This window comes from Pristiophorus japonicus, chromosome 26 (genome assembly GCF_044704955.1).
Source record: "Pristiophorus japonicus isolate sPriJap1 chromosome 26, sPriJap1.hap1, whole genome shotgun sequence".
In the NCBI taxonomy this organism is placed as follows: Eukaryota; Metazoa; Chordata; class Chondrichthyes; family Pristiophoridae; genus Pristiophorus; species Pristiophorus japonicus.
Window position 1 is genome coordinate 13,791,385 of NC_092002.1, and position 27,342 is coordinate 13,818,726.

Here is a 27,342-nt window from a genome sequence, read left to right on the forward strand (position 1 = left end):
CTCGCCTACTTGAAGTGTCAAGCATTTGTCTGCCCCATCCAGCACTGACATGGGATAGCAGTGCAAACCCATCGATGGCCTTCATTTCAAGTTGACCTTTTGGTCATGTGGAGGCCTGTCTTTGTGAATGACTGTGTGACAAGGCAGCACACCATTTTCTAACTGCCGCTGGTCCGCAGAGTACATCGTGCTGCTGTAATCAGTGTCACGGCTGTAGTCAATGCCACGGCTGCCAGCTGTCTGGAGGTCCCTCGCAGCCAGCTCACCGATTTTTGAATGGAAAAACCGCGCGTACGCAGAAATTTCAAGGGGCCGCACAGCCCCCCCCCCCCCCCCCCCCAAAAAAATTTTTTTTTTTTAAGGGAATATTAGCTGTTATGTCAACTTTTATTCTGCTTAACTGTTGCAAGAAAGAAGCATAATTAGGGCAAGTGACCTAATGTGACATCTGGTTACAGATCCCATGCGTTCATATAGTTATTCTAACGTAGTGGGTTGGATAGAATGGATGCAGAGAGGATGTTTCCCCTGGCTGGGACGTCTAGAACAAGGGGTCACAGTCTCAGGATACGGGGTAGGAAATTTAGGACCGAGATGAGGAGACATTTTTTCCACTGAACCTGTGGAATTCTCTACCACAGAAGGCTGTGGAGGCCAAGTCACTGAATATATTTAAGAGGGAGATAGACAGATTTCTAGAAACAAAAGGCATCAAGGGGTATGGGGAAAAAGCGGAAATATGGTCTTGAGTTAGAGGATTAGCCGTGATCATATTGAATGGCGGTGCAGGCTCGAAGGGCTGAATAGCTGACTACTACTCCTATTTTCTAAGTTTCCAATACAACAATTTTTGCATAAAAATCCCCAGAACCAGTGACCATGCCAGTGTCCAACTGATTGAAGGTCACTTGCGCTCATTGTAACTTTGTGCATGTTAAATAGGGCCTATTCGACACTTAGACTTCTGTATTGATTGCCATCCTGTTCTGTGTCTCTCTCTGTAGTAGAAGTGGAAATGTTGGGACCCTATGGATACATTTCTGCCACAGAATGGCCATTAATGATCGTAAGTATTGTACTGATCTTGTGGGTAGCAATTTACTAATAAATCTGATTCTTTTAAAGCGTGTCTCCATCTAGTTAACTTCTGTGGACTAGCTGAAATGAGTGGGGAATCCTCAAAGAACAGAAAATGCTGGAAATACTCAGCAAGTGGAGAGAGAAGCAGAGTTAACGTTTCAGGTCGCTGACCTTTTATCAGAAGTTTAATCAGAACTGGAAAAAGTTAGGGATACAACAGGTTTTAAGCGACTGCAGAGGCAGAGAAAGGAGGGTGGAGAATAGCGGAAATAACAAAAGAGAAGGTCTGTGATCGGGTGGAAGGCAGGAGAGATTAAATAACAAAAGGGATGATGGTGCGAGGCAAAAGGAGATGGTAATGGTACAAGTACAGAAACACAAGATGGGTCTAGAAGAGGTTATGATCTGAAATTGTTGAACTCCGTGTTGATCTGAAAGCATCCACCAGAGCTTTGTCTGGCAAGAGCATTTTGAATTGAGAGACTGACACGTTTATATATAATATCTTAGTGTGTTGCCAAAAGTGACTCGCGTCAAACAAAGGTAACTATATGTGAAGTTACATCATCAATAGGCAGTCCCTCGAAACGAGGATGACTTACTTCCATGCCAAAAAAGAATGAGTTCACAGGTATTTCAATGAAGGACTTAATATTCCAAGTCCTGTACTACATCCTGAAGGGTGGAAGATGCCTGTGCGTGGATTTTTTTAACGTGGTGGCTGTTGCACACCAGCCACCACACGGGCTTGACAGAGCTAGGTCTTGGTCCAATGGCAAGGGTTACCCAAGATGACGAGACCAGCTCTGCTGCACGGACCTAGTGCGCGCACATATCACAGTGTGAGCTGGCCCGTGCTGCCCCTGGCTCCGAACTCTGGCCCTGATTATGTCCCTCTATAGTCTCTCGCCGCTCCTGCTGTATCTGCCCACGCTCCAATCACCGACCTGGACCTTGATGACGTCGCTCTTCCCTGCCGTCGCCCTCCTGCACCAGCTCGCTCTGCTCCCTGAAGTAGTATGCCTCAAGGTTGCTCCTGAGGTCTCCACACCACTCCTTTTATGGCCCCGACCTGCTGCTGGCGTTCTCACACAGGTCGGAGCCTCCATGCTGCTCCCGCATGGCCATAGGTACAGGGCCATAGAGGCAGCCTTTTTTCACCCCGTAAGATCCCACGAACAGCAATGAAATGACCAATTAATTCTTTTTACGGATGCAACCATTCTACCAACTGAGGAAGCTGACGCACGAAAAACTAGCGGCCATAACTATAAGATAGTCACTAATAGATCCAATAAGGAATTTAGGAAAAACTTCTTTACACAGAGTGGTGGGAATGTGACACTTACTACCTCCGTGGAGTAGTTGACACGAATAGCATAAATGCATTTAAGAGGAAGTTAGATAACCACATGAAAGAGAAAGGAATAGAAGGCTATATTGATGGGGTGAGATGAGATAAGGTAGGCGAGGCGTGTGTGGAGCATAAACACTGGCATAGACAACTTGAGCCGACCGGCTTGTTTCCGTGCTATTAATTCTATATATAACAGTGGAGGGGTGAAGTACTGTTGTTAACTGCCCGTAGCCTTTAATAAGTTCATGTTGCAATGGCGTATGGAATCATGCAACCTCACTCGCTGTCTTTCTTTCTGCAGTTTTACATGGTGATGTGTATCGTCTATGTACTCTACAGTGTTTTCTGGCTTCTCCTGTTAGCCTGTTACTGGAAGGATTTGCTCCGGATTCAGTACTGGATTGGCGGGGTCATCCTGCTGGGAATGTTGGAGAAAGCGGTCTTCTATGCGGAATTCCAAAGTATCTCGCAGCAGGGTGTATCAGGTATACGGTGAAACAAGCGAATCGTGTTCATTTGTTAAAAATGTAAATTAAAGTGGGTGGAGGCTGGACCAGGGAGGTGGAGGAAATAAATCAGCCGGGGCTCCCACTCCTGAATGGTTAATGACTGCAAGGTGTTGGGTGAGGTCAAGATTGAGCTTGGCACAGTCATAACTTTCTGGCTCTCGATGTCAAGCCTCGCACATGATTAATTTGGGTCAGGTACTGGAGGGATTCTAACCCCCGTGGGCCTATACCCCAACTACTTCAAGAGCAAGGGGCAAAGAAATAACTTAAAATGTCACTTTGTTTTTAGTCATCCTCATTCCCATATTTTCAGAAAATACTGACTTTTTAAAGTTCCAAAGTATTCATCAATGTATTTGGGATGATACAGCAGTCTCTTTAATATTGAGCTACCCAGCTACAAATTATATTTAATTCTCATTTAAAACTCTCTTGCAGTTCACGGGGCAGTGATTTTTGCAGAGCTTCTGTCAGCTGTGAAACGCACCCTCGCTCGGATCCTGGTCATTATCGCTGGGCTTGGCTACGGTATTGTCAAGTAAGATGTATTGTGTGCCCGTTGCCTCTTGTGTTGCCGTGAGGTGGCCTTGCATATTACAGGCTGCAACTAGTGTGGAACTGAGCTTATACGGCCTAAGAAGGCCTTTTACAACCCTCCCAGCCCGCACCGAATTGCCTGATCTTGGGCGGGTGCAGTAGGTGCTAAACTTGGCTTCAGTACCCCATGGCCAAGGAAAGAATGGGGGTGGGAAATCAGCTAGGGTTCTCATTCCTGAATGCTGCGAATGACTCATGGAAACTACATGGGGTACGGGCAGGATCACGCCATGGCTCAGTGGGTAGCAGAAGGTTGTGGGTTCAAGCCCCGCTCCAGATGACACTCCACTGCAGTACTATGGGAGTTCTGCACTGTCTGAGGTTAAACTCTGCCCTCTCAGATGGACGTAAAAGATCTTGTGCGCTATTCGAAGAGGAGCAAGGCAGTCTCTTCAGTCCTAACTCAACATCATCATTGGCAGTCCCTCGAAATTGAGGAAGACCTGCTTCCACTCCAAAAGTGAGTTCTCAGGTGACTGTACAGTCCAATACGGGAATTGCAGTCTCTGTCACAGGTGGGACAGACAGTGGTTGAAGGAAAGGGTGGGCGGGGAGTCTGGTTTGCCGCACACTCCTTCCGCTGCCTGCGCTTGTTTTCTGCATGCTCTCGGCGACAAGACTCGAGGTGCTCAGCGCCCTCCCGGATGCTCTTCCTCCACTTTGGGCCAAGGACTCCCAGGTGCCGGTGGGGATGTTGCACTTTATCAAGGAGGCTTGCCCTAGCTTATCCCTCAATTAGCTATCCCTCAATCAACATCATTCAAACAGATTATCTGGTCATTATCACATTGCTGTATGTGGGACCTTGCTGTGTTCAAATTGCTGCATTTCCTACATTATAGCAGTGACTATGAAGGTTCACGAGATTGATTCCTGGGATGAGAGGGATGTCCTATGAGGAGAGATTGAGTAGAATGGGCCTGTATTTTCTGGTGTTTAGAAGAATGAGGGGTGATCTCATTGAAAAGTATAAAGTTCTTCGAGGGCTTAACAGGGTAAATGCTGAGGGGTTGTTTACTCTGGCTGGAGAGTCTAGAACTAGGGTTCATAATCTCAGGATAAGGGGTCATAGAAACATAGAAAATAGGTGCAAGAGTAGGCCATTCGGCTCTTCGAGCCTGCACCACCATTCAATAAGATCATGGCTGATCATTCACCTCAGTACCCCTTTCCTGCTTTCTCTCCATACCCCTTGATCCCTTTAGCCGTAAGGGCCACATCTAACTCCCTCTTGAATATATCCAATGAATTGGCATCAACAACTCTCTGCGGTAGGGAATTCCACAGGTTAACAACTCTGAGTGAAGAAGTTTCTCTTCATCTCAGTCCTAAATGGCTTACCCCTTATCCTTAGACTGTGTCCCCTGGTTTTGGACTTCCCCAACATCGGGAACATTCTTCCTGCATCTAACCTGTCCAGTCCCGTCAGAATTTTATGTTTCTATGAGATCCCCTCTCATCCTTCTCAACTCCAGTGAATAAAGACCCAGTCGATCCAGACTCTCCTCATATGTCAATCCAGCCATCCCAGGAATCAGTTTGGTGAACCTTTGCTGCACTCCCTCAATAGTAAGAACGTCCTTCCTCAGATTAGGAGACCAAAACTGAACACACTTCCAGGTGAGGCCTCACCACGGCCCTGTACAACTGCAGTAAGACCTCCCTGCTCCTATACTCAAATCCCCTAGCTATGAAGGCCAACATACCATTTGCCGCATTCACCACCTGCTGTACCTGCATGCTAACTTTCAATGACTGATGAACCATGACACCCAGGTCTCGTTGCACCTCCCCTTTTCCTAATCTGCCGCCATTCAGATAATATTCTGCCTTCCTGTTTTTGCCCCCAAAGTGGATAACCTCACATTTATCTACATTATACTGCATCTGCCATGCATTTGCCCACTCACCTAACCTGTCCAAGTCACCCCGCAGCCTTTTAGCATCCTCCTCACAGCTCACACCGCCACCCAGTTTAGTGTCATCTGCAAACTTGGAGATATTACACTCAATTCCTTCATCCAAATCATTAATGTATATTGTAAAGAGCTGGGGTCCCAGCACTGAGCCTTGCGGCACCCCACTAGTCACTGCCTGCCATTCTGAAAAGGACCCATTTATCCCGACTCTCTGCTTCCAGTCTGCCAACCAGTTCTCTATCCACGTCAGTACATTACCCCCAATACCATGTACTTTAACTTTGCACATCAATCTCTTGTGTGGGACCTTGTCAAAAGCCTCGATGGTCGACCATTTAGGACCGAGATGAGGAGAAATTTCTTCACTCGGCTGTGAATATTTGGAATTCTTTACCCCAGAGGGCTATGGATGCTCAGTCATTGAGTGTATTCAAGACTAAGATAGATAGGTTTTTGGATACGAAGGGGATCAAGGGATATGGGGATCGGGCGGGAAAGTGTTGAGGTCGAAGATCAGCCATGATCTTATTGAATGGCAGAGCAGGCACGAGGGGCTGTATGGCCTACATCTGCTCCTATTTCTTAAGTTCTTATGACTACACTTCAAATGTGCTTCATTGGCTGTAAAGCGCTTTAGGAAGTCCTGAGGTGAAAGGTGCTGTAGCAGTGATCCTGCTGATCTCCACGTCTCGGCTCATGCAGGAAAAGTAGACTTCAAGGGAACAGCCCTGGCCTCATAAAAACAGAAAATGCTGGAAATACTCAGCAGGTCAGGCAGAATCTGTGGAGAGAGAAACAGAGCTAACGTTTCAAGGTGGTGACCTATCGTTGGAACTGCCCATTCCTGACCGAGAGGTGTCCTGCATTAGGTGTCTGCTCGGCACTGAAAGGTGTCTAAAAGCAAGTGAAAATGAAAGCTAGCCGTTCCTGCTGATGAAATGTTCTTTTCCGTTTAAACAGGCCTCGGTTGGGAAACACTTCGAATCAAGTAATTGGCATCGGTCTGCTATACCTGCTGTTTTCATCAGTGGAGGGAGTCCTGCGAGTGACTGTGGTAAGAAAATCTATAAAAATGCCAAACTGGAACTTTTGGTGGGAGGGGGTCGAAAAGAGAATGGTATGGGTGGACAGGGTTTGTGGACTGGTATTTTTTACTTGGAACGAGAATTTGTCAAGAGCAAAGGCAGCCTGTTTAGTAGCCCAATCCTTTCACCAGTACTAACGAGAGCGTTTTTAAATGTATTCATTCACAGGATGTGGCCGTCGCTGGCAAGGCCAGCATTTAGTGCCCATCCCTTGAGTCACCCTGAACCGCTGCAGTCCGTGTGGTGAAGCAGTGTTGTTCGGGAGGGAGTTTGACCAGCGACGATGAAGTAACGACGATATGTTTCCACTTCAGGATGGTGTGTGACTGGGAGGGGAAATTGGAGGTGATTGTGTTCCCATGCGCCTGCTGCCCTTGTCCTTCTAGGACGCGGGTTTGGGAGCTGTTGCTGAAGAAGCCTTGGCTAGTTGCTGCAGTGCATCTTATCTGTGTAACCCATAATAGTGACCTGGCAGTGAGCGGGTCCATGTGGTTCTGGATTCTGGCTAATTTTACACTTGGCAAAACCGGAGACGACTTTTTGCACAAGAGTGTGCAGTGAACTATTGAGCTCTTGTAAATGTATAAGTGACATTCTAAAATAAGTGGAAGGTGGCAGGTTTGATTCCCAGTCATTGCTGAGCTGAGTCAGCACTGTTGAATTTTTATCTTCTCTCTTCCACCTCCGCCCCCCCCATCTTTGTTTTTCTTTGTCGCTCATCTGTCCCAGTTCCCCTCGTGCTGCCCACTATTCCCTATCTGTGCAAGATGGTCTGTCACAGCTCTGCCAGTGCTGCCCCTAAACTGGACACAAGGGATTGCTCGAGAATGCCAAGTGGTTCTTCTCCTCGGGCGAGCTTTGGCACTCAGTGTCAGGAACTGTACGCACGTAGCCCTGTAATGATGGTCAATGTTCCCTCTAATCTAATGGGACGCGACCCCTTTTAACGGCGAGCGCGTCCCATTCAAATTTCCGCGCATGCGCAGTTTTTCATTCAAAACCTGGTGCTCGGCCAGCGTGCGGGACCTCCAGATCGCTGCACAGCTTAACGGGAACATTGGTGGTGATACTGTGGCATTTTACTTTTCAAAAAAGAATTAATTAATTGTCTTCTTTGATGGCTTAGAGGTTAACTGCAGCACTCTGTGTTGTACTGAGGTATGTAGGCTGGGTAAGTGCCACATTTGCCACAGGCTGGCAAAGGTGGAGTGGAGAGGGGAGCGGAAATCAGTCTTAGTACCTGCTCCTGAATCACTGCTCCCTGACTGCTAGAAAAGTATGGTCATAGGGACAGGATCAGATTGGCTGTGATGCTTTGTCCGGTCGAATAGCCTGCCATTGCTCGTAGTTGCGGCTCACAGGCGAAGAATGGGGAATTTGGGTGAAGTACTGGAGGGCTGCTGGGTGCCAGTATACATGGGACCCTTCACCAGCAGTGCACCAGTGGCTGCAGTGTATGCTATCTGTAGGAGACGCTGCGGCAACTCACCAAGGCTTCTTCGGCAGCATTTCCCAAACCCGGGACCTCTGCCACCTACAGGACAAGGGCAGCAGGCGTATGGCACCACCATCCGTTCCAAGTTCCCCTCCAAGTCTCTCACCATTCTGACTTGAACATATATCGCGGTTCCCTCATCGTCGCTTGGTCGAAATTCTGAAACTACCTCCCTAGCAGCACTGTGAGAGCACCTTCACCTCACGGACTGTAGCGGTTCAAGACGAAGGCCCACCACCTGCTAATGGGTAACTAGGGATAGGCAATAAATGCCGGCTTTGCCAGCGACATCCACATGCCATGAATGAATTTTTCTTTAAATGCCACAACCCGGGCTGTCATCTTTGGGAGGGAGAAAACTTGTTGGGGTGGGTGATTGTACGAGCCCAGATGAATGTATGTCTGGTGCAGCTCATCCAAGCTCTGCAGACGAGACGATTATCAGGATTAATGATGATAATTGGGCAGGTGGTTGGATCCAGTCAATACTTTTTTAAACTGCACTGCAAGAGGAAAGTGCAGAGGATTTTGTGCACTGCCGATTAACTTGCCCTGGGTATAGTTAGAAATGTGCCTCCAGTAAAAATGGACACACTGTACCTCAGAAGCTGATGTATCTGAGATGATTGGGTCATTTGTGCTAGCTTTCCTCTCCCAGTGCAGCAGACAAGTGCCCCAACTCCACTGTTCCACTTTACTGATGCAGTGGGAGGTCTGGAGGTTTGTCTGCAGTATCTGGAGTCAAGATCCAACGGCAGAGTAATCGCAAGTCCCTCCCAGGCGATTTAACAGGTATATAACGGGAGACTGTATCTGTGTGCGGTGGAGCAGTGTTGCCCCCTTCAGAGGAAGAAAACAAACTCCATGTTTAGGATATACGATATAGAATCCCTCCAGGTTACTATGCTAGTTATGTTAACTAACATTGATGTCCCTCTTTAGGAGCATCCTGTGGCAGCCATGACCATCTGTGAGATTTCTCTTGCGTTAATAGACTCCTGTATTGTATGGTGGATATCCTTTTTCCGCCCCTCCCCCCACCCCCCTCCCCGGGTCTCTTACTAACTTCCAGTGGGTTTTGGGAGATTTTATGTTGTCGTTTGTTCAGTTATTTAATCATATTCGCGACGTGGCTTGTACGCTACGCGATGATTTGACGCAAACCTGCCCATTCAACCGAGTGTCACTCCAGCGTCTCAATATGCAAAGTCTGATCTGTCTCCTGCTTAATGCTGGCTGCTAAACCCGAGCTTTTACTAATCATTCCGTTCTAAAATGGCGAGTAAATTTGGACGAAATGGAGAGATGTGTACACAGGCTGAGTCGCAAGGGGAGCTGGCACCGTTATCTGCCCTCCTTTTGCCTTCTGAGTATGGCAGAAATTATAAACTTAAATGCTGGGTTTCAGGCTTTTCTGTATTGGGGGTCCCTTGCAAATATTGACGTGCTCCCCGGGACTGCCCCCAGAGATAGTCGGTGTTGGCTACCAAAGGAAAATTGTGCCACCTTTGCAGAAAATGTTTTTATTGTTGGTAAATACAAGTGAATAAATGCAGAGAAATCCAGAACTCTCGAGGCATGGTGTGCCTTGGCTCAGATGGATAGGGATCCTTACAGTCGCCCCTGTGAACTGCAAATTGAAAGCCTATTAAATAAAAATGCGGGTGGGTTTTCTTCCCTGGTGTGTTGCTGTGGTGTTTCCTCTTGAGAATTGGGAAACCGCATAGTAAGTCTGCTTCCGGACCTCTGAGTGACACTTTGAAATCCGGTGTTACGAGGGGGCGCATGTCAAAGGTTTGCGCTGTGCTTCCCCACATTGACGTTGCTGAGAGTGGGAACCGGGGAGGGTGCGGAGGGCACAGGAGATTGAATGCTCGAGTCCATAACGCAGCAACTCCGTGCGTACGTGCTGTGTCAAATACTGAGCAGGGTACGGCAGCATTTACAGTACAGCCCTGGCGACTGCAGTTATGTTGTAACGCACTCTGAACCCAGTGCCAAGCTGACACCAGAACAAAGTGGAATGAGAATCCCCGGAGGGAGGAATCTCGCTCTGCTTTGCTTCGGAGAATGCATGGACCGAATTTAAACACTCTATTGTTGGCGGGAGGTGGTTTCAGCTTCGTAATGCCTCTAATTTCAATTTTCGTGCTCATTGAGCACCAGGGCTGAAAATGGAATATTTTCCACTCCGACTAAGTGTCTGCATCAGGTACTTCCAGGTCTGGTGTAAGCTGGCTCGCCAGGTGCAGGGTGAAGCTCCCTCTTCTGTGCCCCAACAGCCTCCACCTCAGTAGAGCATCTGCTAATGCACCAGTGTGATCTGTCCTTTTACCATCCCAGCCATTCTTGTGGCTTCTGAGTTTGTGGCGTTTTACCGTATCCTGGGCATTAGATTATCTTGTTTTTATGTTGTTTTTATTCACTCTCTCTCCTATCCATTCCGCAGTAAAACTGTCCTGGTTTGCGGGGTACAGCGCAAGTTCAAAACAAGATCGTGGGCCCAAGTTTCCACATGATTTGCACCTGATTTTTAGGAGCATCTGGTGGAGAACGGACTATCTTAGAAATCGCAATTCTCCACATTTTTTTTTCTGCAGTTCTAGTCAGGTAGAACAGTTCTACTTTGGAACAGAATTTTTTCTTCAAAAGGGGGCGTGTCCGGCCACTGACGCCTGATTTCAAAGTTTCCACAGTGAAAACGTACTCCAAACTAAAGTAGAATGGAGCCAGTGAAGATTTTTGTAGAACTGAAAAAACCTGTTCTACACATTAAAAAAATCAGGCGCAGGTTACAAATTAGGCGTCCAGAACGAGGTGGGGGGGGGAGGGGGGGGAAGGGAAGTCATTAAATTCTACAATAAATCCTTATTTATACTTCTACAAATATTATACAAATAAATCCAACCTGAATAAACATTTATAAGCCAAGAAAAGATTAAATAAACCATCTTCCTACCTGTGTGAAAGTGCTTCAGCCAGGGAGAATTCTGCAGCCGTTCGTGCCGCTGAGCGGGAGGGGGGGGAGAGGGTCGGGGCGGGGGAGCGGGTGTCGGGTCTGGTCCGGAGGCAGGGGGGCGGGGAGCGGGTGTCGGGGGCGGGGGGGGGGGTGGTGGGGGGGGAAGCAGGAGCTGGCCGTAGGAGGAGCCTTATTCACGCAGCCCCAGTGAGGCCATTCGGCCAGGGCTAGGGGCTGCGTGCTTCGGGCCCTTCCCACACAGTTCGGCGCCTGGAGCTACTGCACTTGCGTGCCCACTGTAGCGTGAATGTGCAGAGGTCCCGGCACTGTTTTCAGCGCAGGGACCTGGCTCCGCCCCCCCCCCCCACAGCTCGTGCTGGCTGCGCCGAGGGCCAGAGGACCTGCAAGTAGGTGGAGAATACCGAGGATTTTTTTAGGCGCCAAAAACGGGTGCCCAGCTCGGAGGGGCGCCCGTTTTTTTTCTTGTGGAAACTTGGGCCCCGTGTGATGCTCACTATTCAATTATTTTAACTACCTCAAGATTTGCCGTCGATTTGTAATGTAAAGCATGTTGATTTTGACTATTGGAGGCTACTTAACTGTTCTGGCAGGTTTTGATTTGCTGGAGGAGCTCACTGTCTGTCACTGTAGGCCACTTAGTCAAGAAATGCTCAGGAATAGCTATTGAGTATTTATAACCTCCTCAAGGTAGAACTGCAAAGTCTCCCCGATAGGCCTTGAGAGCGAATCGAATCGGAAAGATCTAGAATTCTGGTAGCTCTTGGGGAAGCAATGGTTTTTAAGCTTTCCTTGTGTACAAAGTGTTTAATTTGGAATGCAATGTTGTCACTGGGCTTATTTAGCATCTTGGTACCTGAACGCCGCAGTGTTAATCCAAGAAACCTTCATGCTGGGTCAGTATGCTGCTTGTGTGCTGCTCAACATCTCAGGTTTTTGACAGCGGCGTCCCACTTGGTCTGTCGAAAAGCCCCACAATGTCATGTGCTTAGGCTCAACCTCAAAGCTGTGCAGCTTCAGAGTAAACCCCGAGAAGGAATGAGAGATTGGCTGAAGGACAGAAAACAGTGGCTATTTGTTACAGGAGTTGTCAGTGTGGGAGGGGGGCGGGGGGAGTAAGCTAGTGTTGCACAGGGTGAGCAGGGTTGTTTCTAATTTGCATCAGTGACTGCCATTCAGAAACTCTATGCAAATTGGTGTATTTTCAGACGTTGCAGCTCAGTTGATTCTGAGCCAGCTTCGTAGGGAATACAAAACAAATTGGGCAGAATGGTAGCCAAAATTTAATATCGGCAAGTATAAAGTGCCGCACACGAGAAGGTGAAATGGGTGACACATACTCCATGAATAGTGTTAGTATAGTTAAGAGTGAAGCTAAACTAGATCGAGTGATCTCGGCAGAGTCAACTCGACCTGTCCAATCATTGCAGAGCAGCAATCGACAGAATGCTGAACTATATTACATAGCACTTACAGCACGGACCAGGCCATTCAACCCAACTGGTCTGTGCTGCTGTTTATGCTCCGCACAAGCCTGCTCCCACCCTACTTCATCCAACTCGATCAGCATAACGCTATTCACTTCCACCATGGTAGTAAGGACCATAGTTTAACCACTCTCTGGGTAAAGAAGTCGAAACAGTTGAAAGCAGCCCAAACAGTCGAGTTCAAGTCCAAGGAAGTCCTACTGAAACTGTATCTTATTATTTGAATATTGTCTATAGTTCTGGACAACAAGAGAGACATTCAAGCAATATAAGCAGTTGACCTTGGAGGTTTGCAAGATAATAAAGGGTATGATAAAGGTAAATCCAGAAGAGGATAGGACAAGGGAACATTGGTTCAAACTAATAAAGGCAGGAAACTCTTATACCAAGTGTTCAATACATTGAATGAACTTAAACAGATTATCTGGTCATTATCACATTGCTGTTTGTGGGAGCTTGCTGTGCGCAAATTGGCTGCCGCGTTTCCCACATTACAACAGTGACTACATTCCAAAAGTACTTCATTGGCTGTAAAGCGCTTTGAGACATCCTGAGGTCATAAAAGGCACTATATAAAAGTAAGACTTTCTTTAAAAGAAAAAAAAGACTTGCATTTATATAGCGCCCTTCACGATCACCGGACGTCTTAAAGCACTTTACAGCCAATGAAGTACTTTTGGAGTGTAGTCGCTGTTGTAATGTGGGAAACGCGGCAGCCAATTTGTGCACAGCAAGCTCTCACAAACAGCAATGTGATAATGACCAGATAGTCTATTTTTGTTACGTTGATTGAGGGATAAATATTGGTCAGGACACTGTGGATAACTCCCCTGCTCTTCTTCAAAATAATGCCATGGGATCTTTTACATCCACCTGAGGAGACAGACGGGGCCTCGGTTTAACGTCTCATCTGAAAGACGGCACCTCCGACAATGCAGCACTGGGAATGTCAGTCTGGATTTATGTGCTCAAGTCCCTGGAGTGGGACTCGAACCCACGACCTTCTGACTCAGAGGCGAGTGTGCTGCCCACTGAGCCACAGCTGACACTACTTTAACTTCCAGGTAGAGTAGTGAGGGCAAACCATGGAATCATTTAACGAGACATTAGGTGCCACACTTAAAAGTGTGTAGAATCTTCTCAGATGGGTGAACTAAGACGGGCTGACTTTTTTTCTCAGCCATATTTAGGGATCCTGTGAATTGGTGCCACGACTACAGCCACCAGTGATGGGCCCCTCAAAAAAAAAAAGGCAACCCATAAAAAGACACCACACAAGTTTAGAAAGGCAAAATCTGTGACTGTGCTGCTGCAGGGTGTTCTCATTTCATGTTGGCACAACACAGAAACCTCCGAGCACCCACCATTATGCTTTAACGAGTTCCTAGTGACAACGCTAAGTACTTGGCAAACTTGAGGCTACAATCAAATACTGAGATCTTGTTGTGATCTAACTGGCTGTTCCCAAAGAGCGACCAGATTCCTCCCTACTGTGTGCTAGCTTACTGTGTGTGATGCTTTCTTTTTCCCCCCCACTCTTGTGTACTCTCTCTGTCTTTCTGTTTCTTAGAATCAGGATGATGTAGTGCTGCTGGCTGCCATCCCCCTTGCTCTACTTGACTCTTCACTCTGCTGGTGGATATCCTGTCGCTGCCTGATGCTTGGCTAGTTCGCGTTGAGTGCTATAAAAGAAATATTTTTCCATTTTTGTTGGTTGCATTCCAGGAATTAAGCCCTCTCTGTCTAAGGCCATCGGAAGTTCCACGATCCCAAAAATGGTTTTGTTAAAAGATTTATCTTCTCTTTACCTGTCAGTACGAAGCCGAGTCCAAACGTCTAGTTAGATTAAGTCTCCAGGCAGGTATATGGGTTTTATTTTGAACCCAGACTTCAAGAAGATTACAAAGGGCGCTACGCAAAGGGCCGTGTATTAACGCACAATTCAAGTTAGTAGCTGTTCCATCTAACCAAGCTTGAATTCCCATTGTTTTGTTGGGTTTCCAAATGATCATGCTGTAACCGTTACAGTATCTGAAGCAGTTCTCCACTGTAAATTATAATGGGTCATCACAAATGAATGTGGTGCATCAATCACGTTACTCATCGGGCTGGCCTGAAACGGCGGCCATAAGGCACTGCTGCTGGCTGCCAGGCTGAGAGAGTGAGGTGGTTGTTCTGGTAAAGCTGCCGAGATGGAAGAAGTTAATCCTGCACTGCCCGTTTCCATTCTGCTCTATGTCTCCATTTCTGTGTACTTCACAGTGCTGTGGTTACAGGTTCTGTCCCTGATTCCAATCTGGTGCATCCAAATACTACTCAAAGGGGGATTGGATGCAGACACTGAAATGGCGGTGTGCTATGCATCCGCGATGCAGGAATTATAGAAACTGTCCCAATGCAGAGTTCGAAACTCGAAACAGTCCGAGCTTACCAGAGTAACTGGCTCACTGCATCCCAAATAATACAAGCTGTTCAGGAATGTGCTGTTAACTATTCAGGCACTTTTTAAAAAATGTACTTTATCGACATTGGACAAAGTCTCAATCCCGACTGTCTCGGGGTCAGAGCTGATAACTAGGAGAGACTAGGCAGTTCCTCAGAGACACAAAAGGGAGGACGAGACATCCTAGGAAGTGTCACGCACCTTGTGGTCGTCTGGAGGCAATTTTGTTCAAGCCCTTGGCCATGGTAATGTGCTGGTGCGGAATGAGGTGGACCAGGTTTTTTTAAGCGTGTTATGTTTTTATAAACTCTACTATTTCAATTTAAAGCTGCTTAGTCATTAAACTTCATTGATCACAGATTGCTGACTCCACCCAATATATCTAGATTTCCATACTGAATTCAAGGAATTCTCCATAGATAAGACTAAGATTACCAAATGTTCATGTCCTTTCTCGGCCCCCCCCCCCCCAAAAAAAATTAGAAAAAAAGACATCTCCCAGTTGGTGTTCAAGACTCAATGCTGACTCGTGGCCTTCCTGCACTTTGTTTCACTTTCTTCATCACCCTCTTTTACCGTTACACCATAAGCATTGAGTGAGGCTGGCGTACCAGGAGCCAAGGTTGTGAGAACTGTCACAGTTCAGGATCCAGCACAGAAAAGGTGCCTGCCCCTGTTGGATCAGTCAGCACCATAAGTGCCAAACGTGAACGTTTTGGGGGCCCAGCCCATGTTTGCTGACGGAAATCAGTATAACCAGGGCTTCTCTCCTCTCAACACCACTCCTCCGAGGAATGCAAGAGCATCAGAACGCACCTGCAGCAGCCAGAATCAAGTCAAATAACAAGCAGCGCTCGGGTAGCAGCATAATGAGGAAAGGGGGTGAAGGGAAGCGGGCAGGATGGATGCTTGGAGGGGGTGGGGGGTGAGGTGGAAAGTGCCACATTATCTTGAGGGGTGGGGGAGATAGATGAGAGTGCCAGTATTAACTTTGGAGGTGGAGAAGAGAGTGCCAGGAATAATTTTGGAGGGGAGGGGGGAGAGTAGAGTGCCAGTATTGGGTGCTGAGTGTATTTTATTTCCTCGCAAATACTCAATTAAGCCACTGAATGTTTAAATATTCCTTTCAGTTGCATTTAGGTATAAGTGGTCCTTGCACATTAAACTATCTGATTTATGCAATAATTTGAGAGAAGTTGCAGTGTATCCACCCAGTGATACATTTGCTACTGTTTGAACTAGATTGTGAAATGTTTCTAGCAAAGATAGAGAACCTATCAAAGTGTCTAATGTGTAGTAATAGTGCTTATACTGGGTGCTTTGCTAAATCGTGACTCTCCATAGAATCCTGGTATAAGCTTGCATGATTTGAGTTTCAATGGTACTGATCTCATTTCCTCCTACTGTACTGAAACCATCAAGTATGATTTAAAAAAATGTTGCTGCAGAAGGAGGCCATTTGGCCCATCATGTCTACCCAGTGCTGGTTTCCCCCACCCGATCTATCTACTGTTATACCACTTCCTTTACTCTCTCCCTGTGCCTTTTACAATGTTCTTGTATTTATCTAATTCCCTGTTAATTGTTGTGATTTGCTTGGCCACAATATCTACTTGTGGTAATGCACTGTTGTCCAAAGAACCATTCGATAGCCAACAGAATGTCCCATTGTTTGGTGGAATCCTAACACATTGCCCCCTCTTTTTTTTTCTCAAAACAAAACCTCTCCGATCACCACTTACACTGATGGAGTTTTTCCTTCATCTCTTTTCTTTCCCTCCCTACTTCGAATTTTGGTGGTGAAAGTAGCAGTAACCAATTGAGCAAAAATATCTCCCAGTCCCCTATCCCCCAGAAACCAAAGACTTGTATTAATCTTGTACTTAATTGATTTTCCAACCGCTGCCCAATCCCCATGAATTTTTACAAATGAATGTTCATTATTACCAGTAATAGGTGTACCAAGTTTGATGACGAGTTGGCTATATTGTGGTGACTAACCTCTTTTCTGCAGCTCAGGTGAGGGGATGAGCAAAAAAATAAAATATCTTAATTGCTTTTTCAAACAAGTTGTAGTTTCCTTGACCCGTTACACATCTTCATCAGCCTGTCCCAGACAATGAAGCAGCTGAAACTTCGAAGAGCTCTGGTGAAACTCTCGCTGTACCGACACTTCACAAACACTTTAATATTTGCTGTTTTTGGTAAGTTTCCCAATTGTTGCACCACATTAAATTGCAGGGGTTCGGAGAGGGAAGAACACAACATAAGAAATAGGAGCAGGATTAGGCCATTTGGCCCCTTGAGCCTGCTCCGCCATTCAATAAGATCATGGCTGATCTGATCTTGGGGCTCAGCTCCGCTTCCCTGCCCGCTTAAGTTCTCTGGGGCAGAGAATTCCACAGATTTATAACCCTCAGAAGAAATTCCTCCTCCTCCTCCTCAGTTTTAAATGGGCGACACCTTACTCTGAGGAATAACGTTTATAGAAGTGCTTTTAGTTTAAGTTTCACCCTCCTTGCATTTGTAACCCAGGAACCCTTGCTCGTGCCCAGTATTGGGAGATATCAGTCCCAGGGTCAGAGTTCATGAAAATTCTTGGAGATTGGAAATTACGGGGCAAATTCTAATTATGAAAGCAAGATTTGGAAAGGTGTAATACAGAACTATTTCTCCATCCGTGCTGATCTAATGACTTGGTTGGTAACTGCACTGCCTGGTATAGAACTGAGACATATTCCCCCAGCTGCCTGCCCATTTGGTTGGGAAATAGTGTGTGACCCTGGTGGATCCTCAAGTTGAGGGTCACAACATATAAAATGGAGGGGGGGGGGGGAGGGAGGAGGAGGGGGAGAAGATCTGTAAGATGTGTGTGTGCTTTTTTAAAATCATTCCTGTCTTCAGAGAAGTTATGCATTGTTTTTTTTTAAATTGGAAGCTTTGGTCGATCTATTTCTTCACGGGTTTCATTGGTACTTTTTTTGCTCGCTGTAGAATGGAAAGTTTCTTGACGATAACTGCATCAAAGGTGTTTGTGTTCTTTCCTCAGCTTCAGTGGTTTTTATCATCTGGGTGACGATGACATTCAGGCTTCCAGCCTGTCAGTCGGTGAGTAAACATAACATAACATAAGAATTAGGAGCAGGAGAAGGCTATTCAATAAGATCATGGCTGATCTTCTACCTCAACTCCACTTTCCCGCACTGTCCCCAGATCCCTTGATTCCCTTAATATTCAAAAATCTATCGATCTCTGTCTTGAATATACTCAAAGACTGAGCATTCACTCTGGGGCAGAGAATTCCACCCTCTGAGTGAAGAAGTTTCTCCTCAGCTCAGTCCCAAATAGCCGACCCCTTACCCTGAGACTGTGACCCCTGGTTCTAGACTCCCCAGCCAGGGGAAACATCCTCCCAGTATCTACCCTGTCAAGCCCTGTAAGAATTTTGTATGTTTCAATGAGATCACCTCTCATTCTTCTAAACTCTAGAGGATATAGGCCTTGTCTACTCAATCTCTCCTCATAGGACTATCCCCCCCATCCCAGGAATCAGTTTGGTGAACCTTTGAAGCACTCCCTCTATGGGAAATATACCCTTCCTTAGGTAAGGAGACCAAAACTGCACACAGTACTCCAGGTGTGGTCTCACCAGGGCCCTATATAATTGCAGTAAGGCATCTTTACTCTTGTACTCCAATTCTCTTGTAACATTGCAAACAGCAATTGCGTGCCAAGTTGAAAGTTTGATGCTGTTAGCTTCCCTCGTGTTTAGTTCTGGGGGATGGGAGGCAAATGTATTTATACGGTTCTTGCAAAGATTAACGGTGCCATAGTGAAACGTCCACATGAAACTACAGGGTGCATCAGCCAACCTAATAAAAGAGTTTGTTTCAACACCATTCCATTAACCAGGCATAGACCCTGTTACGGAATATCTTTTATCTGTCTTTCCCCACCCCCTTGTGTACAGGTGTCATCAGTCCTTGGCAGAGTTTCTAGCTGGAATAGCTTTACTGATGTGCCAGCCTTGCTTCAGTTGGTGGCACACTCTTCTGAGTCTGAAGGTCGTGGGTTCAAGTCCCATTTCAGGATTTGAGCACATAGTCTAGGCTGCCACTCCCAGTGCAGTGCTGAATGAGAGCTGCGTTTATTGAGGTGGTTTCTGTCAGATTAAATCGGGGCCCCATCTGGAACATAGAATCAGGAGTAGGCCATTCAACCCCTCGATCCTGTTCAGCCATTCAGTTAGGTCGTGGCTGACCTGTGTCTTGACTCCTTCTACCCACCTTGGTTCCATATCTCTTAATACCCTTGCCTAACAGAAATCTGTTGATTTTGGTGTTGAAATTTTAAATTGAACCCCGCCCCCCCCCCCCCCCCCCCCCCAGCCTCAACAGCTATTTTGGGGAGAGAGTTCCATATTTTCACCACCCTTTGTGTGAAGAAGTGCTTCCTGACATCACCACTACCTGCTCAGCCAAAGGACTAGCGGCTCTATTGGAAGAGTAGAGAATTCTCCCAATGTCGTGTACAGCATTCCTCCTAACCCAACACCATCAAAAATCAACGAACTAATCGGTCATCTCTGTGATGTTTGTGGCACTTGATGCGTGCAGAATGACTGTCGCATCTGCCAAGTGCTTTGTAATGTTTCTGAGGCTTGAAGTGCACCATAAAAATAAGTCTTTTGTTCTGCACCAGGACTGGAGGGAGCTGTGGATCGAAGATGCATTCTGGCGGTTTCTCTTCTCCGTTTTGCTGCTTGTAATAATGTTCTTGTGGAGGCCGTCTGCAAATAACCAGAGGTGGGTTTAGTGTCGTTCATTATTCAGCGTTGTCACTGGCATATTTAGTACCAATACCCTGTGGGGGAGGGGGGGAAACGAACACACCACTCCAGTACCATTTAGTCTGAACTAATGATCCAGAGACATGAGTTCAAATCCCACCATGGCAGCTGGGGAATTTAAATTAATTTAAATAACTCTGGAATGGAAAGCTATTCCAGGTTGCACCTCTCCAGTCCAGCAACATCCTTGGTCCGGCATCATTCCCAGCAGGGGAGTCGAAGGGGGTAATGTACTGACATGGATAGAGAACTGGTTGGCAGACAGGAAGCAGAGAGTCGGGATAAATGGGTCCTTTTCAGAATGGCAGGCAGTGGCTAGTGGGGTGCCGCAGGGCTCAGTGGTGGGGCCCCAGCTCTTTACAATATACATTAATGATTTAGATGAAGGAATTGAGTGCAATATCTCCAAGTTTGCAGATGACACTAAGCTGGGTGGTGGTGTGAGCTGTGAGGAGGATGCTAAGAGGCTGCAGGGTGACTTGGACAGGTTAGGTGAGTGGGCAAATGCATGGCAGATGCAGTATAATGTGGATAAATGTGAGGTGGTCCACTTTGGGGCAAAAACACAAAGGCAGAATATAAACTGAATGGCGGCAGATTAGGAAAAGGGGAGGTGCAACGAGACCTGGGTGTCATGGTTCATCAGTCATTGAAAGTTAGCATGCAGATACAGCAGGCGGTGAAGGAGGCAAATGGTATGTTGGCCTTCATAGCTAGGGGATTTGAGTATAAGAGCAGGGAGGTCTTACTGCAGTTGTACAGGGCTTTGGTGAGGCCTCACCTGGAATATTGTGTTCAGTTTTGGTCTCCTAATCTGAGGAAGGACGTTCTTGCTATTGAGGGAGTGCAGCGGAGGTTCACCAGATTGATTCCAGGGATGGCAGGACTGACATATGAGGAGAGACTGGATCAACTGGGCCTGTATTCACTGGAGTTTAGAAGGATGAGCGGGGATCTCATGGAAACATACAAAATTCTGACGGGACTGGACAGATTAGATGCAGGAAGAATGTTCCCGGTGTTGGGGAAGTCCAGAACCAGGAGACACAATCTAAGGATAAGGACTGAGGGCGCCATTTAGGACTGAGATGAGGAGAAACTTCTTCACTCAGAGTTGTTAACCTGTGGAATTCCCCACCGCAGAGAGTTATTGATGCCAGTTCGTTGGATATATTCAAGAGGGAGTTAGATATGGCCCTGACGGCTAAAGGGATCAAGGGGTATGGAGAGAAAGCAGGCAAGGGGTACTGAGGTGAATGATCAGCCATGATCTTATTGAATGGCGGTGCAGGCTCGAAGGGCCGAATGGCCTACTCCTGCACCTATTTTCTGTGTCGCGGCCCGCGCTGTGTCCTGGGGCTGGCTGCTCCTCTTCCCCGCTGCCTCCGGTGTTCCCTCCTTGGTCGGATCGGCACGGAGAGGGAGCAAGGAGCATGGCGGCTGACTGAGGTGCTGAAGCTGGGCCTGAGAAATGTTGTGCAGTAGGCTTCTGCAGCGCATGCCCAGCACGCGGCTGGGTCATTGTCAGCAGCGTTGTCAGCAGTATCCAGTAAGTCGAGGGTACTGCTGACAATGCTAGGGTCGGCATGACCACCTGTGGTCCGACACTGGTCAGGCCCCAAGGGTGACGGACTGGAGAGGTACAGCCTGTAGCAGTAATGATGACTATGAAACCACCAGATTGTCGTAAAAATCCATTTGGTTCACTAATGTACATTAGGGAAGGAAATCTGCTGTCCTTACCTGGTCTGGCCTATATGTGATTTCAGATCCACAGCAATGTGGGTGACTCTTAACTGCCCTCTGCAGCTCAAGAAGGCGACTCGTACCACCTTCTCAAGGGCAATTAGGGATGGGCAATAAATGCCGCTCTTGCCAGCGACGTCTGCATCCCATGAACGAACAAAAAAAAAATTCTTGTGTGGTTTCTGAATTTACCTCCTTGATTTGCTTCCGTCCGTAACCACTAGTCCTTCGTCCGAGTGTCACATAGCTCTCCAGAATTCAAGATTGGAATCTATAACTGCATAGCTGAGAGTTTTTCACAGTTCAAGTCCATACTATATAAAAACTTCCAACATTTTCTGAACAGGTGGCTTGATGAAGAGGGACCCAGGCAAAATGTTAAACTGTCTTTTTCAGTTGTTGACCAACCTGCTGAGCATTTCCAGAGGGTGAAGAGATATACCAGATTGGTGCCAGGGATAAGGGAAGTCAGTTATGTGGTGAAGCTGGGGTTGTTCTCCGTAGAGCAGAGGAGGCTATGGTGAGATTTAAGAGTGTTCAAAATCATGAAGCGTTTCGATAGTAAATAAGATGAAACTGTTTCCATTGGCTGGTAACCAGAGGCTACAGATTTAAGATAATTCCAGGGGGCAATACAGAAAGAAAGACTTGCATTAATTTCGCAACCACCAGACATCTCAAAGCACTTTACAGCCAATGAAGTACTTTTTGGAGTGTAGTCACTGTTGTAATGTGGGAAATGCAGCAGCCAATTTGCGCACAGCAAGCTCCCACACACAGCAATGTGATAATGACCCAGATAATCTGTTTTTGTTATGTTGATTGAGGGATAAATATTGGCCAGGACACCTCGAACAGTGCAGCACTCCCTCAGCACTGCACTGGATTGGATGTGCTCAAATCTCTGGAGTGGGACTTGTACTTTGAACCCTTCTGACTCAGGCGAGTGTGCTATGCACTGAGACACTGAGATTTTTTTATGCGAGTTATGATCTGAAATGCACTTTCTGAAGGGGCAGTGGAAACTTTCAAAAGGCACAGATAAATACTTAAAAAGGCAAAATTTGCAGGACTACGAGGAAAGAGCAGGGGCGTGGGACTAATTGTATAGCTCTTTCAATGAGCCGGCACAGGTACGATGGGCTGAATAGTGCCAGGGATGAGGGGTTATGTGGTGAGACTGGAGAATCTGGGGTTGTTCTTACAGCAGAGAAGGCTACAGTGCGATTTAAGAGGTGCTGTATGATTCTATGTTCTGTTTTTATATGAAGTGGTTTTTCAGTACGTGTTGCCAAGGAGTTGCTGCGTTATCTCTGGCTGTGCTGTGCAATGAGAGTAACTGCCCACTATCCTCTTGTTTGCAGATATGCTTATTCTCCATTGGTAGATGAAATGGATGATGAAGAGGAAGAGGAACAGTTGATCAATGAAGCTTTTGGTGAGTGTGGCTAATTAAAATGTCACCGTATATAAAGGTGAGCTGGCTTTTAAATAGACAAACCTTGCATGTGCAGAATTGTGAATGGCCAGTGCAACCCGTTATAGGGGCCGCACAGGCCCAAAAAAGAATTAGAAGGAACATTGCTTACTGGTCATGTTACAATGAACTAATGATACTGCTAGGAAATTGAAAGTTTCCAATGGTTGGGTGATGCTACTGGATAGTTACTTAAATGAGGCAACATTTGTTTTAAATTTAAGATGTTCTGTACTGCTTTTGTATCCTGTACGTCACTTCATTCTGTGAGTGATGTATCTTAAATTCTCTGGCATTGATAATTTCTTTTTTTTTCTTCTGCAGAGGGAATGAAGATAAGAACAATAAAATCAGAGTCTAATGGCACAGTCAAACCCAGCAGAATGGTGAGTGAGCACAATCCATCTTTGGCGCTCAGTGCAGACTGGTATCAAATGTTTTGTCTTCGAGTCTTGGCTGCCACCTTGGTGCCTTCATCACAACCGCTGAGTGTACGAATTAATGACACCCTCAACCTTTAGGGATCTTTGATTCTAGCTGGGAGGAGGAAGGCAAGATTTGCCCACTGAGTAAAAGCTATCCTCTGTTTATTTGAAATGTTGACCGTTGGGTTCTGAATGGGTCAGCTCAGCAGTGTATTGGATAAATGCACATGTCCAGATTGACATTCCACTTAGACTACACATAGAAATCAAGTTGGACAACCTCTGTGTATAATGAAATGAGTGCACCCTGATATTCCGCCACTGGGGCAAGATTCCCTCTGGTCGCCAGGCGTTAGTGATGTAAACATAGTGGGAAAGATGTTGTTTATTTTTTATTTCTAAAGAATTCGAAAAAGCTATTTAAAAATGAATTTAATTAAATATGGAATTCAAAATATATCTTACCGAGATGTTTGCAATGCCCCTAACACGCAGGAACCAGACAAAATCATCCACCAGCTTTTAAACCTTTACTCCCTTCACCACCGTGGCTGCAGTGTGTACCATCGACACGATGTACTGCAGTAACTCACCACGACTTCTTCGGCAGCACCTCCCAAACCCGCGACCTCTACCACCTAGAAGGGCAGCAAGCGCATGGGAGCACCATCACCTCCAATTTAAGCACTATCCTGACTTGGAAATATATCGGCCGTTCCTTCATCGTCGCTGGGTCAAAATCCTGGAACTCCCTCCATAACAGCACTGTGGGAGCACCTTCACCACACGGACTGCAGCGGTTCAAGGCGGCGGCTCACCACCACCTTCTCGAGGGGCAATTAGGGATGGGCAATAAATGCCGGCCTTGCCAGCGACACCCACATCCTGTGAATAAATTTTTTTTAAATGCCCCTAACAAGCAGGTTTAGAGAAAATCTTATCTGCCCCTTCTCCATTTTCAAAACAGTAAAGCCCATTTTAGGGCAGTATGTCATTACTACTCCAGCTTCCACAGTACAGTACTGGGTAGATGGGTGACATGTAGTGGTACGCCTCCACGCTGCCCATGGCCGCTGCTCGCCGCTCCTTTTATAGCCCCGACCTGCCGCTGATGTTCCCTCGCAGATCGGGGCCTCTACGCTACAAGGTACAGCGCGAGTTGCTGCAGGAGGGTGACAGCTGTGAAGAGTGATGTCATCAAGATCCAGGTCGGTGATTGGAACGTAGGCAGGAGCAGCGAGGTCGGGGCGAAGGAGCTGCGAGAGACTGGAGGGACGTGATCGGGGCCCAGGGGCAGCACGGGCCAGCCCACACTGTGCGCACTGGATCTGTGCAACAGAGCTGGTCTCCAGTTAGTCTTGGGTAATCCTTGCCACCGGACCAAGACTAAGCTCTGTCAAGCCCGTGTGGTGGCTGGTGTGCAACGGCCACTCCACGGTAAAGAAATTCACGCACAGGCTTCTTCGACCCTTCAGGATGTAGTTCGGGTCCTTCATTGAAACACCTGTGAACTCGTCCTTTTTTTGGCATGGAAGCAAGTCATCCTCGTTTCGAGGGGCTGCCTATAATGATGAGATGGGTGGGAATGGGCTCTGTGGCTGCAGATACACCATTACGCCTGAACTTCAAGGAGACGCTGTTACTTTTACAGGATTGCAGATGCACCAGTTCTCCTTTTGTTAGCTGTGTTCTTGCTGTAGAAACAGCTCCACCTTCATGAAACCAGTGAGGGTAGACCATGGGGTGGGCTAATAAACCTGCTGTTGGGTTAGGGCCACCCGTCCCACTAAAGTAATCCCAGGGAGCCAGCTCAGTGTATTTGAACTCTACGTCTTTGTATTACACAGTGAAGCCTCCCACGCTGTCTGAGGATAAACGTACAAAAGGTGGATAATAGCCAGGTCACACTCTCAAGGAACAAGGAAAGCATAGGATTATCAGGCCCAGAGTGATCTCCTGCACTAGTTTTGATCACCTAAGCAGGTCGGAGAGGAATTGCCCAGATTTCTTTTCTCAAATTAACCTTGTTTTTTTTTTCCTGTTCTGACGAAAAGTCATTGACCTGAAACATTAACTCTGTTTCTCTCCCCACAGATGCTGCCCGCTGAATATTTCCAGCATTTTCTGTTTTTATTGGACTTCCAGCATTGGCAGTATTTTGTTTTTGTATCGGTTTTTATCTTTTTTTGCCCGTCCTAGAAGATCACCTGGTTTTGGGCAGGGTGGGGAGTGAATATACAGGGCATCAGAATTGTGTGGAACAGGCTGGGTGGGTCAGAGGGTCTTTACCTGATGGAATGAAAGCCAATAATACAAGATGCCTAAGATGTCCCTGCGAGGGTACAGAGCTGTGGATAGGGGCTTCTAAAGGAAATGTATTCCAAGGCGTATATTATGACTGATAAACACTTTTGGGTCTCATAATTAAACTGGCCTGTCTCTCACCATTGTGTTGTAATTGTTTCAGATAACTTGTGTTCAGCAAAGGAATGACTTGAAACTGACCCTGTTATTGGCATAAATGTTTTGGCCAGTTCCTAGTGAGCATGGCCCCTACATGAGTATTAAACTGGAAATCTCAGATCGTTGGTTGGTGTGGGGAAATGCAGAGTTACACCGGTGCTCTTCTGCGATTTGGGGGTCTTGAGAGAGAAGGGGGAGCTTTACCCTTCTAACCATGCTATACCTGACCTCTTGTCTGCTTGATGATGGGTTTCCCCAATCATTTCCACCACTAACGCCCTTGCCTTAGCAAACATAAAATTGCCAAAAAAATGATCTTTATCTTGGCACCTCCTCTACATTTTTAAATGTTTGCTATTAAATATTTTATTTCCAACTGCTAAACACCGGGAAATAAATTAAAGATCACTGAGGCATGTGCTGTAACGCGAGTGTTTGCTGTTCTACAGGATGAAGATCTACAGTGGGTTGAAGAGAACATCCCATCCTCGCTAACCGACGTGTAAGTCACTCTCGGCTAAAATGACTGCGTCCCCTCTTTCTCCCCCTCCCAATTAAGACTGCTTTTCGAAATCCAACCATTTCGGAGGAATATCTTATTTTGTGCTTTCCTATTTACCGAGATTTTTGTGGGGGAATAATCTTGTTAAATAGCGAGAGATTATTACATGCAAGTGTCAGCTATGGCTCAGTGGGTAGCACTGTCGCCTCTTGAGTCCGAAGGTTGTAGGTCCCACTCCGGAAACTCGAGCATAAAATCTAGACTGACACTCGCAATGCAGTGCTGAGGGAGCACTGCACTGTCGGAGGTGTCGTCTTTCGGATGAGACGTCAAACCGAGGCCCCGTCTGCCGCCTCGGGTGGGCGTAAAAGATCCCATGGCACTAAGAGTAAGGGTGATCTCCCAGTGTCCCGGCCATTATTTATCCCGCAATGAATATCACTAAAACCAATGACCTGATCATCATCGCATGGCTGTTTGTGGGATCTTGCTGTGTGTAGATTTGCTGCTGCGTTTCCTACATTGCAACAGGGACTACACTTCAAAAAAGGACTTAATTTGCTGTAAAGCGCTTTGGGACATCCTGACGTCATGAAAAGCACTATATGAATGCACGTTTTCATTTAAACCAGCCAACACTACAGCTGAGAGAGTGGAATAAACACATTTACCATGGCATAGCTGTGGGAAGGCCTCAGATCTAAGAATGCGTCCCCTGATGTTGATTCCCCTCAATTAGTGCTATGTTTACAAATTCCTCTGTCGGGTTCACTAGCAATGTCATAATAACATATTTAAAATCACCAGACAGAATGATGGTCTGTGTGTGCGCCAGTGGCAGTGGGTACTGGTGCCAACCGGTGTGGCACTGAGTTATATAGACTGGAAGGTCCTTGGCTTTATTGCTTGTTTATGCAGAGTTGCCTGATCT

The 27,342-nt window shown here is 46.7% G+C and overlaps 1 protein-coding gene across 4 annotated transcripts in view; it reads left to right on the forward strand.

Annotated features, from left to right (window-relative positions):
* The window catches only part of LOC139239212 (transmembrane protein 87A-like), a 75,874-nt gene that overhangs the window by 38,898 nt on the left and 9,634 nt on the right, over positions 1–27,342 (forward strand). For 3 of the 4 annotated variants that reach the window (XM_070867872.1, XM_070867875.1, XM_070867876.1), the window contains 11 exons: positions 1,005–1,066; positions 2,739–2,922; positions 3,385–3,484; positions 6,423–6,516; positions 8,985–9,056; positions 17,045–17,153; positions 17,999–18,057; positions 19,651–19,754; positions 22,909–22,982; positions 23,346–23,407; positions 26,359–26,411. In XM_070867872.1, the coding sequence (XP_070723973.1) occupies positions 1,005–1,066; positions 2,739–2,922; positions 3,385–3,484; positions 6,423–6,516; positions 8,985–9,056; positions 17,045–17,153; positions 17,999–18,057; positions 19,651–19,754; positions 22,909–22,982; positions 23,346–23,407; positions 26,359–26,411 (973 nt within the window). Of the gene's footprint in view, positions 1–1,004; positions 1,067–2,738; positions 2,923–3,384; positions 3,485–6,422; positions 6,517–8,984; positions 9,057–14,076; positions 14,146–17,044; positions 17,154–17,998; positions 18,058–19,650; positions 19,755–22,908; positions 22,983–23,345; positions 23,408–26,358; positions 26,412–27,342 lie in introns of all 4 variants that reach the window. The other variant, XM_070867874.1, reaches the window with a different exon arrangement.